The sequence below is a fragment of the Saimiri boliviensis genome, chromosome 2 (genome assembly GCF_048565385.1).
Source record: "Saimiri boliviensis isolate mSaiBol1 chromosome 2, mSaiBol1.pri, whole genome shotgun sequence".
Classification (NCBI taxonomy): Eukaryota; Metazoa; Chordata; class Mammalia; order Primates; family Cebidae; genus Saimiri; species Saimiri boliviensis.
This window is the reverse complement of record NC_133450.1, coordinates 69881104-69893895: the sequence shown is the minus strand read 5'-3', so window position 1 is coordinate 69893895 and position 12792 is coordinate 69881104. Positions and strand designations below refer to the sequence as shown.

At 36.9% G+C, this 12792-nt stretch overlaps 1 protein-coding gene across 6 annotated transcripts in view; it reads left to right on the top strand.

Moving 5' to 3' along the window:
- Positions 1-12792, top strand: part of DICER1 (dicer 1, ribonuclease III) — a 71081-nt gene that overhangs the window by 19130 nt on the left and 39159 nt on the right. For 5 of the 6 annotated variants that reach the window (XM_074393558.1, XM_074393556.1, XM_039468705.2 and 2 more), the window contains 6 exons: positions 4518-4706; positions 5355-5517; positions 6393-6523; positions 7845-7979; positions 8402-8562; positions 11728-11896. In XM_074393558.1, the coding sequence (XP_074249659.1) occupies positions 4563-4706; positions 5355-5517; positions 6393-6523; positions 7845-7979; positions 8402-8562; positions 11728-11896 (903 nt within the window). In that variant the 5' untranslated portion in view covers positions 4518-4562. The remainder of the gene's footprint in view (positions 1-4517; positions 4707-5354; positions 5518-6392; positions 6524-7844; positions 7980-8401; positions 8563-11727; positions 11897-12792) is intronic. The other variant, XM_074393559.1, reaches the window with a different exon arrangement.

Below are 12792 nucleotides of genomic sequence, written 5' to 3'. Positions count from 1 at the left end.
TTTCCCTTTCCTTTTCCTTTCCCTTCCCTTCTCTGTTCCCTTCCCCTTTCCTTGCTTCTTTTCCTTTTCTTTCCCCTTCCCCTTTCCCTCCCCTTCCCTTCCCTTTCCCTCCCCTTCCCTGTCCTGTTTCCCTTCCCCTTCTCCTTTCCCCTTTCCTTCCCCTTCCCATTTCCCTTCCCCTTCTCCTTCCACTTTCCCTTTTCCTTCCCCTTCCCCCTTCCTTCCTGTTTCCCTTTCCCTTCTCCTTTCTCTTTTTCTTTCCCTTCCCCCTTTCCCTTCCTTTCCCTTTTTCCTTCTTTCCTTCTTTTCTCTCTTCTTTCCTTCTTTTCTTTCTGTTCATATTTGTTACTTGCTTTCCTCTTCTATTTTCTACCTAGACCTTTTATAGTAAGTGATAATAGTGACTTAGAGAGTGTCATTAGTTTTGCTTGTATCGCAGAGTATTCAGTTCAAGCTAGCTTGGACAGTAAAGGAATTTGTTGGCTCAGGTAATTGGAAAGTCTGTTGTTAGGCTGGGCTTTGAGGTGGGTTGATCCAGCGGTTTATTGATGTCATCAAGGACCCAAGTTCATTCTTTTTGCCATCTGCAGTGCTAGTTTGATCCTAAGGCGGGGTCTTTTCATGGGTCTACATAGCGTAGTTGCAGGAGCAACTACAATAATTTCATGAGTCATATTTAGAGGGAAAGAAAGTGAACTACTCCTCTACAATCATCAAATGAAAGTCCTAAATTTTTTGCTGTTGGATGAGCATGAACCGATTCCTCTGGCCAAGGGTGAGTTGTAGACCCATCAGCTTAGGTTTGGGTGTCTGGCAGATAGCAGAAAATAAGAAACCAGAGCCTAGACAACATAGTTAGACCCTGTCTCTACAAAAAATTTAAAAATTAGCCAGTTGTGGTGCGGCACACCTGTGGTCCCAGCTGCTTGTGAGATTGCGGCTGCAGTGAGCCATCGTTGTACTACCACGCTTCAGCCTGGGTGATCAAGTGAGACTCGGTCTTGGGGGGAAAAAAAAGAAAAGAAACTGGATCCTTGAAGACTTCAGTGAGCCACTGTTTGACTGAGACCGAGCAGAGTTGAGCATGGCTGTTACCTATGGAAGAAATGGAGTGGATATTTGAGAGCTAGCCAGAATTGCCCGTCCTTGTGCTTTTGAATACATAAAGGATTGAAGCATTTATTTATGTTTGAGCAGAAAATGAAGAAAAAGATTTATGTTGGCAAGAATAAGAATAGGACAAATACATGTGCTGTACCCTTTTTGCCCCACTTGCTTTATCAGCTTTGTGTGTGTGTGTGTGTTTGTGTGTGTGTGTGTGTGTGTGTGTGTATATCTACATATAGATTCTTTTTCTGTACCATTTGAGAGTAAGTTGCATATATTATGGCTTTTTACCCCTAAATACTTCAGTGTGTATTTCCTAACAATAAGGGTATTGTCTTACGTAACCACAGTCAGTTATATCAACTTTAGGAAATTTTAACCTTGCTGTTATCTTGTTTTAAACAATGATTTAATAATGTCCTTTTTGAGATAATTATTTATGTTCCTTCCAGCATTATTCATAATAGCCAAAATATTGAAGCGACCTAAGTGTCCACCAACAGATGAATGGGTGAAGGAATAGTGATACACAAACGCACATAGAGGAATGTTATTCAGCACCAAAAAGAAGGAAATCCTGCCATTTGCAGTAATGCAGATGAACCTGGAGGACCTAATACTAAGGTTAATAGGCAGGCACAGAAAGCCACATGTCACATGTGAATCTAAAAAGTAGAAGTGTTACAAGCAGAGTAAAAAAAGAAGGGTGGGGGAAACGGGAGATGTTGGTGAAAGGGTGCAGTGTTTCAGTTACGTGAAATAAGTAAGTTCTAGAGATCCAGCATACAGCACAGGGTCCGTGGTGAATAACAGTATATGGACTACTTGAATTTGCTGAGAGAGTACATCTGAAGAGTTCTCACCACACCAAAAAAGTGTAGCTATGAGAAGAGGTGGATATGTTAGTTAGCTTGATTATAATAGTTCACTGTGTATATGTGTGTCAAAACATCACACTGTATACCTCCAATATTGCCCATTTTAATTAAAAAAATAAAAGTCTTTTATGGCATTTTTCTCCTTCAGATAGGATCCAGTCTTAAGTTCAGGTGTTACATGTAGTTGTCATGTGTCTTTATAGTTTGTTTCTTCTTTTAGATTTGGGGGTCCGTGTGCTTGTATGTTACACATGTATATTGCATACTGGTGGGAACTGGACTTGTAAGTCTACCCGTTACGCAAATAGTGAACGTAGCACCCAATAGGTACTTTGTCAACTGTGTCCCCCTTTATCGCCTTCCTCCCTTTGGAATTCCCGCTCTGTGTTACTTCCATCTTTATGTCCTTGTGTAGCCGTATAGTCTTTGTTAATTTGGAACATTTTAATATCTTTCTTTGTATTTTATGGCATTGACATTTTTGAAGAGTATACTTTCCCCAGCTTTAAAAAAGTAAAACATTCCTAATTTACTTTTAGAGTGTTTTTCTAGAGTTATTATTTATTGTTATTACTAATGTTATCTATGTGAGAAGAAATGGTGACAGTTGTAGGGAGGAGGGTGTGCTGCTGGTTCCTAGACACGTGGTTTCTGGGAGTAGGAGATACGTTGGGTATTTACATCACTACCCTCTTTTCTCCTTTGTTTTATATTTTCATCTACCACTAGGACTTAGACTTGTTTCTTGGTATCTTCTACCATGTCTTTAGCATTTGGGTTGGGTAAAAGTGAAGGGTCAGGTTTCAGGGTGAATAGTTCTAGACGGTATGCAATCTGTAGTTGTGAAGGATTGTAGAGGCATCACGAGAGTGGTGGATACCGGGTTGGACGGTCAGTGGTGGAAGCTGCAGATCTTAGCGTTGGGCCTTCAGAGTGGCCTCAATGATCTCAGAAATTTTGGTAAAATAGACTTCCACATAGGGTTCTTGGCAGTTGTATTAAGAAAAAGTTTAACTGATGAACCTGCAAGCTCTCAGGGCTTGCTGAATTCAGGAAAGTGGGTACTAGGCTCTGGTACTAGGGTAAAAGGAATGGCTGTTGGGGCTTTGATGCAGCAGAGAATGAACAGACTTTCTCATGAAGAACATAGTTCTCTTTGATCCAGGGAAATTATGGCTTAATATTATCTCATAAAGTATTCTGTGTACTTTGCTTGTTCCTTCTGGAAAAATGATGAGCGTGATTGTGCTGCCAGGTCCACAGATACGCTGTTTTGCTGAGGCTCTGAGCTCCTGCATTGGGGTGCCCCTGCACTGCTTACTTGAGAGAGTACTTTTTGGTAGCTGAATGTTGAATTCTTGTCAATGGAATTAATTTCTCGAATTAGAATTCAGTATTGTGCCTCTGTATAAGAGACCCTATACTTGAGACTTCTTGTTGAGTTAGTTGTAGCATTGTGTTGTACTTAACATGTCAGGAAATTCAAAAGTTTTGTTTGTTAAGTAACAAAGAACTGAATTCTCTCTCCTAGTTTCATAGAGTAATAGCAATGAATATTCCAAAGCAGTGCAAGAGAGGAAATTCTCTTCTGTGGGGCAAGGAAATCCTGCTGACAGTACAGCCAGTGATAGGCTTTCACACAGATGTTTCAAACCCTGACCCTCTGTTTGAAGGTTAGGAATTTTAAGGATAGTTGTTCTCATTTTACATCATCAAATTTATCTGTGGGAAGAATTATATGAAATAAAAAAAGTGCTTAGATGTCATGAAAAATTTTCATTTCACAGAGTGGTGTCATCTGTTTTAATTTATCTAGGATATACATAATTTTAAAGATACATATTTAAATAGTTGGTCAGCTGTGCATTTATGATAGGTTGTCAATTGAGAAAAAAGGCCTTCTGTGTTGATGGGCTCTTGATAAAGTGACATAATTTTAGCAGGTGTCTAAATCTTTCCTCGTGCAGGCACAGTGCTAAGTACCTTCCAGACGTTATCATTTTGTCAATAACAATGTAATAGAATATACAAAGAATGTTCAAAATATATTTATGTATATATTTACATATTTTATATATGTGCATGTATTTAATAAGACATACTGTACATATTTTCTTTTAAAGGTTTATTTTGGACATTGTTCTATGTGAAGAAATACAGATATGTGTTATAATCTTAATGGATTCAAGTATTCTATTATATAGTCATATATGTAGCTTATTTTACTAGTAGATTTTCAAGTTATTTCTTATTTTTAAGTAATAATGCAGCAACGAATATTTATGTACATGTCTTTGTGCAGTTGCCTGATTCATTCTTTAAGACAAATTTCTAGGTGTAGAGTCACTGGATAAGGTGTAGAATGCTTGACTCCCAAAATGATCCTCTTAGATTAAGAAAAAGCTGTAACAATTATAGGAAGAGTTTTACAGGCTCATAGGAATGATATTCTGATGTTTCTCTTGTTTCTGTGCTTTCTTTTGTTTTTAACCCTGCATGGTTGTGTAATGGTATTCTTTTTCCCTTTTGTAGTAAGCTGTGCTAGAACAAAAATGCAATGAAAGAAACACTGGATGAATGAAAAGCCCTGCTTTGCAGCCCCTCAGCATGGCAGGCCTGCAGCTCATGACCCCTGCTTCCTCACCAATGGGTCCTTTCTTTGGACTACCATGGCAACAAGAAGCAATTCATGATAACATTTATACGCCAAGAAAATATCAGGTACTAATGTGAACACTAATACTGGAGCATTCTTCACTAAAATGGAATAAATTAGCATATAGTTGACACAACTTACATAAAACTCATTTACCCTTTCAAGCCTCCCACTTCTGATTAATTTTCTCCTTCAAAATACTTTTATTCTTAATAGTCCTTTTCTTTTCTAACGTCTGCTGGGTAATTGGATTTGATAGTTGTATTTGTTAAGTTCCTTTTTTCCTCCCTCTGAAAACCTTACTGTTCCTTTATGTTCACTTGGATGTGTCTGTCCTAGTGAGCTGGGTAGGAACCTAGATTAGTTTGAAAATGTTCAGCCATCAACTGGCAGAACCATGATTCCTCTTAAGTTTAGTCATTCATGTTACTCTAGAGAAGTATTCTGTGTATATAAAAATAATGTTTAAAGAAAGGGTATATGCCATTTCAACATGTATTTACACAATCCAGTTGTATATAGCAGGTATTTTATTCCTCTGCGTGTTATTCCTACATAAACACGTGGACTGTGGTTTTTGTTGTTGTTGTTAATTTATTGGAGGAAGATTTTAGAAAATAGTGAAATTGCCTGATTTAAAATACAATCCAATTTTATAAATTTTGTACTTCAGGTAAGAAGTGCATAAACTTTTTTTTCCACCATGTTTCTAGGTTGAACTGCTGGAAGCAGCTCTGGATCATAATACCATCGTCTGTTTAAACACTGGCTCAGGGAAGACATTTATTGCAGTACTACTCACTAAAGAGCTGTCCTATCAGATCAGGGGAGACTTCAACAGAAATGGAAAAAGGACGGTGTTCTTGGTCAACTCTGGTAATAAAAAATTATTTTATCAACTTGTGCTAGGGAAATTGGGTGGGATTTTATGTTTAAATAGATTTTATCTGTGTTTCTGAAGTTAAATTATTGAAGAAAATTTGACGGATAATGTACTCTTTGAATCTCTTCTGGCAGAAATTATTTTGTCCTGTTTCTTTTTGGCGTTTCTCTTAAATGTTCTGATTCTGTATTTCTTTGAATGGATTACTTTTAGAACATAGTATTGGAACATATGTACTATGACATAATCTATTCTAAGTTGTTACATTTATTTTTGTTCTTGATGTTTTAGCTTCACCAAGTATGTCAAAAGGTGCTTAATTATAGATAGGTAACTTTTTTACTTATGCTTTTGCTATATCAGTTGTATTAATAGAAAGAAAGTTAACATGCTCCTTAGAAATTATTCAGTTAAGAGTTTAAAATACTGATTTTTATATGCTTGGATTATATGTAAAAATAAAAAATACAAGATAGGAACCCAAGCTTGCAGGCCCCTGATATATTCATGTCACTGTTCTCTTTTTTTAGATTGTCTAAGTATAACTATGTGCTTTAAATATGTGTTAGACTGTCTCGTTTCCATCTGATTTTATTGATGACAACAAGAGGGTGGCTTAGAGGAAATCAGCTGTGAAGAAGAAAGGTGGCGTAGGGTTCTCTGAAGCGAGTGACAAAAAGTGAGGTGGCAGGTCTAGTAGGTGCCATATTTTTGGAGGATAACCTTGGAGCTGTGGTTTTAAAGAGGCTATCAGAAGCATTGTTGGTCTAATAATGACGATTTCTGTAGACTGTTAATCTTTAGTAGTCCAGAGAGCCAACTAGGCAAGATTGCTCATATTTACATGGAGTATTATATTTGTAATCAGCAAACCAGGTTGCTCAACAAGTGTCAGCTGTCAGAACTCATTCAGATCTCAAGGTTGGGGAATACTCAAACCTAGAAGTAAATGGATCTTGGACAAAAGAGAGATGGAACCAAGAGTTTACTAAGCACCAGGTAAGACTTGTAGAGAAATTTCACTTTATAAATCCCTACAAGTCCTTGACTTGGTTTGTAAGATGATCTTTATTCTTGGTTGTCTGATTTGGGTTTGAAAACTAATTTCCTGTACTTAGTTAGCCCAGAAACTAGTCCTGATGTACTCTCTCTTACTGTAAGTCTTACCTTAGAACTAAATAAAGGCCAGGTACAGTGACTCATGCCAGTAATCCCAGAACTTTGGGAGGCTAAGGTGGGTGGATCACCTGAGGTCTGGAGTTCAAGACCAGCCTGACCAGTATGGTGAAACCATGTCTCTACTAGAAATACAAAAATTAGCCGGGTGTGGTGGCGTGCACCTGTAGTCCCAGCTATTCAGGAGGCTGAGACAGGAGAATTGCTTGAACCTGGGAGGTGGAGGTTGCAGTGAGCCAAAATTGTTGCCACTGCACTCCAGCCTGAGCTACAGCGAAACTCCAACTCAAAAAAATAAACAAATAAATAAAATTACTGATTTTTGTTGCTCTTAACTTTGTAGAAGAGAAATAGCTTTCAGTATGATCTGCTTGCTTGAAAAACAGATTCCTATGACGTATTTCCAACTTGCTGATAATGTGCTTTCAAAAAATTTACTCTTGAGTTAAATGTCTTGGAAACCAGAGAAATTTCTTGCTTGAGGCGTTTAGGTCTTTGACAGAGACTTCCTCTAACTGAATGTTTCCAGGTAGCCAGCGTGTGTTGGAGGCTTCTCTAACTGAATGTTTCCATGTAGCCAGCATGGGCTGGGGGCTTTGGTGTGTTGGTCACTGGGGGATATACAGTGGTTAAGAGATGCTTTTTCACTGACCTGAAACAGCCCAGCTTACTAGTGTGCTACACATACTGAGTTAAGTCTTCGTTAATAAAGCACTGAAAAAGCCATATAATGATAGGCTACAAAGATGACATTTAGTCCAAGTTTTCTTCCAGAAAACCACATCAGTTCAAGAGACAAAAATAAAGATAATGTGACTTGTTTTGTGATTTGCCTAAATTGACAGATCTCATCAGTCATAATATGGCTTTGGGGAAACTAAGAACCTGGAGTAAATTTAGATTTGTCGTAAAAACATGCTTTCCATTATCAAGATTTTTTTTCTCATCATCTTTTCCCATGTTTTCCTGATTTCCTACTTGATTCTAATGTATGAAATTATATATATTTAGTATTTTAGTTTTAATTTTAACTAATGAATTTATTAATCTTCACCTAAGATACAATAACTCTGATCTGATTTTATGTTAAATATATCCAGGCAGGGAATGATACGTTTGTATACTGATGTTAATTTTATTTTAGGTTCTCATTATGACTTGTTATGTCGCCTTGAATGTTTTGAAAAATGGTTACTTATCACTGTCAGACATTAACCTTTTGGTGTTTGATGAATGTCATCTTGCAATCCTAGATCACCCCTATCGAGAAATTATGAAGGTAAGTTTTACATCTAAGTCTTAGTAATTCTTGGTAAACTATTTAGTATATACAGATTTGTTTTTTAGATTTCAAAAACAGTAATATTAGATATCGATATTGGGATTTTGGCTCCACTGTATGAATGAATAAATATCAAATTAGTGTTCATTTAAATCTGTAAACTTTTAAACATAATAAAAATAAATTTTATATCATTTTCATAGTGTATCTACTTTTGCTTTTTTGAAAAACAGATCTTTTAAACAAACTACAGTCATTCTTTGAGTAATTTCATGTCGTTCTTGGTGTAGTGGCATTTCCACCAAACAAATTATGTTTTAGTATTTGTTAGTGATTTTGATGTTTTACTATGGCAATATCTCTCTTGTTATGGCCTTGCAAAATGAAGTCTTTACTGTCAGTATCTTTTATTATGTTAGCTCTGTGAAAATTGTCCATCATGTCCTCGCATTTTGGGACTAACTGCTTCCATTTTAAATGGGAAATGTGATCCAGAGGAATTGGAAGAAAAGATTCAGAAACTAGAGAAAATTCTTAAGAGTAATGCTGAAACTGCAACTGACCTGGTGGTCTTAGACAGGTATGCACTTCTGATTGACTTGGCTTTAATGAGATTAGTTGAAAACAATATTAAGCCTTGGTGTTTTTTTGTAGTATCTCGCAGATAGTACCTAGTTAAGTGAACAAATGGCAGTAAAAAGGAATGGGCCAGAGTAAGAATTCTCTGTAAGTACAGTTACCTGTGAGTTCAAGAATCTAACCTTGTTTCCACAGAGAGTAGCAGACAGGCATTTTTGCCTTAAGCAATTACGGCAGTGTTTCTCTGCATTTTCTACTTGCTAATGTTGCCAAGGACTGGGAACTTTGACAGCAAATTTGTGTTCTTTTTTGTCAATATATGTGCTTTGTTTTTCAGACCTAAATGTCTTACATGTTGCTTTCAAAGAGCATTAATTTATTTAGAGAATCCAGCAATATACTTTAAAATGTTTAGAAATACCCTGTTGTTTTGAAAATGGGTTGTGGATTTCTGAGAAAGTTGCTAGTTGTGGTTTCTAGGTTTGACTCTTTTTGAGGGGGTTACTATTTTGAGTTTCATTGAAAAGCATGCGCGCACACACACACACACAACCTTATTAACTTGTTTAAGTTGGTGGAAGGGAGGCTTTACAAGTTAGGAAAATGGCTTTTCAAATGTAATGAATTTGATTCATGTCAAAATACTCTTCCGTTCTTACTAGATACAGTGTTAAATACAGCTGAAGATTACCTAGTGGTGGTTCTTATAAGGGACAGTTATAATAAATAGAGAAGACTGATTTCTGAGGTTGTGGAGTTGAGTCAGACGTGGATTTGAATATAGCTACGCTGACTGTAAAATGTGTGACCTTGAGTGAGTCACTTATTTCCTTGAACGTGTAAAAGGGCATTGACAGTGGTTTCATGGGATTCTTTGATGATCAATTACATTGACATATAGAAAAATCTTGCAGTGTGCCTCGCATTTAGTACGAATTTGAGGAAAGCTTTCTTTGGAGTGTGAGAAGAAAAGGTAACATTTGGGATTCATCAAACTTAGGTATCCAAATGCCATATGAAATACAAATCTTGTGACCTCTAGAACATGCCGTATCTGACTTCCGTGAGCCAACACTGATAGAGAAAAGGCTGTGCCTGTGCTTTTGTCTGACCTGAGTTAGAGTGCTTCGCTTGTATTGCCTAAAGCAGGCGTCCCCGAACTACTGCCGCATGCGGCCCCCTGAGGCCATTTATCCAGCCCCCCCGCCGCACTTCAGGAAGGGGCACCTCTTTCATTGGTGGTCAGTGAGAGGAGCACAGTATGTGGCGGCCCTCCAACGATCTGAGGGACAGTGAACTGGCCCCCTGTGTAAAAAGTTTGGGGATGCCTGGCCTATGGTTTTGTTGATAAGTAGAAATAATAGAGCATTTAAGTAAAACTATGAGCAATCTTTTGATTAAGCATTACCTAATTCTCCAAATAATAACTCTTTGGTTGAGTATAAATTCTTTTTTGGGTTCAGAAAAATAAGAACTGTATATGTCTTTGCTAGATTTATTTTTCTTTTTAAAATTATTATAAGTACTTTTAGGATATTACATACCATTCTGGTTGTCATTTTTATGAAAGGCATAAAAGACCCAAGGAATGGTATTAGAAATGAATGAAAGTGGGGGAGTTTTCCTTATGAGGATTTAAAAATACATTTAAAATAAAAGCAATAGTTGGAAATACTAAAAAATTCACAGATATGGAAATGGATAAATTTAATGATAAAACTCCCCCACCACGATCTATCTTCCCATTCTTATTTCTGCTTCTGAGAAGTGGTTGAGTTTCATGAGTATTTTGAACATCCTTGCTCCTCATTCTGGCAGATGCCTAAGGGAGCAAAAGATGGAAGTGTAAGCCTAAAAAACAAAAGAAAACTGTAATAATAGTGAAATCTATTGGCAAAATTATTTGAATATCAGCCTCATGTGGTCATCCCTTGAGACCTAATAGGCAAACAGTACAGATTGAGCATCTCTAATCTGAAAATGTGAAATCTGAAATGCTCCAAAATCTGAAACCTTTTGAGTGCTGGCGTGATGCCACAAGTGGAATATTCATATCTGGCCTCACAATGAATTGAAGTCAAAATGCCATCAAAACTTGTTTCATGCACAAAATTATTTAAAAATATTATATAAAATTACCTTCAGGCTATGTGTAAGGTGTATATGAAACATAATTGAATTTCATGTTTAGACCCGGGTCCCATCCTCAAGTTAGCTCATTATTTATATTAAAATATTCGAAAATCTGAAAAAAAGTGGAAATCCAAAACAGTTTAGGTCCCAAGCATTTCAGATAAGAGTACTCAACCTGTGCAGATAAACATGAGTACCACTTCAGGAAGGCATGTTGTAAGCCTGCCCTTTATACTGATTAGATGTACAAACTGAAACTAGGAAGCTTCTTTTTGGAGATATATAAATGGATCATAACAGTGAGTTTTTAAAAATGAAACAAAAAGTGTTCAGGGAGGCAGTCGGGTCTGGCTGAAAGAGCCCTCAGAGGAAGGCGGTTGTGAATTTTATTTAGACAGAATCATGTAATATCTTTAAACCTTCATTTCCTTCATCATCCTCCTTGTGTGTGGATTAAGTTAAAAGATATATAATACACACTGGGGTCTGTTGGGGGAAAAATAGGGGAGGGACAGCGGGGGTGGGGAGTTGCAGGGGATGGCATGGGGAGAAATGTCAGATACTGGTGAGGGGGAGGAAGGCAGCAAATCACACTGCCACGTATATACCTATGCAACAATCTTGCATGTTCTTCACATGTACCCCAAAACCTAAAATGCAATAAAAAAATAAAAATAAATAAATAAATAAAATAAAGAGGAAAAAACATTAAAAAAAAAGATACGTAAAGTCCTAGCATAATGCTTGGGGATACAGTGGATGCTCATTTGTATTCTTTTCTTTTCCCCTCTTCTCCCCTTGCCATTCGAAAACATCTTTTAAACAGTGGTTTACTGGTTTATAAAATACATTATTTACTATGGAGAAGTATGGTAATACAGAAAAATTATAATTAAATACCTAAAATCTCACTGCACTGCTAAATTCTGGCGTTTTTTAGTATCTCTTTTCTCTTTTTCGCTTTTTGTAAAACCTTTTTTAAGTTGCATTCTCACTGCTGCAATGTTGATATTTTTTGTTTCTTATGTTAAAGGTATACTTCTCAGCCATGTGAGATTGTGGTAGATTGTGGACCATTTACTGACAGAAGTGGGCTTTATGAAAGACTGCTCATGGAATTAGAAGAAGCACTTAATTTTATCAATGACTGTAATATATCTGTACATTCAAAAGAAAGAGATTCTACTTTAATTTCAAAACAGGTAAGCATATACAAAGTACATATAGTGATTATATTTTGAAAGCTCTGTTTATTTTTAATATTGAAAATATATTTCTAATGAGGCTCTTTTCTCTACATTTTAGTTTAAGGTTTTATCTCTTTATCTCCTTAGACATTTTTTATTGAACTTACCATATTAGGTTGAGTTCACTGTTACCTGATGCACATTTATATTACTAAGTATAGACTTCCCCTATTTAAGGAGATGACTTAGGATTTGTGTCATGGTTATGCAAGTATAAAGAGTAAGTCTAATTTTTTGTTTTATGTTCAGATGAGTTAGTTTCTGCTCAAACCCTTGAACTAAATGAATTCTTCCACAGTTTCCTAGTGTGAGGAACTGGATATGAGCCTATTGTCCCTGAGTGGTACTACTTTGAGAAGAGATCCCTTAGGACAGTGATCCTTCCAGAGTGGGCCCTGGAAGGCCCACTTCCAGGGCAGCAGCATCTGGGTGGGGTCCTCAGAACTGAATTTTACGGTTTGCAGAGTCTTCAGTTTTGAATTTCAAAAAGCCCTCCAGTGATCTGATTCTTTAAAGCTTGAGAACCACTGCCCTAGTACTTTACAACCGTTTGTGAATGTTAACATTGTGTTAAATGTGGGTCTTAGTTTTTCTCCTGATGATTTTTTTTTTTCTGGAGCAGCAGTGCCCACATTTTTCTCAGCCTTTGAAGTCTTTCTTCCTTTCTGTTTCCCTTTCCTTTCCTTTTTTTCTTTTCTTTCTTCTTTTTTTTTCTTTTTTCCTCTTTCTCTCACGATTCCTCAGTTACGGCCTGGCCGTGCATTAACTTTGGGTTCTTAATTAGAGTTGTAAGATGCAGCACTCTGGGAGGGTCCAGGATCAGAGTCTGGATTTAGCTGAGATGTGAATGT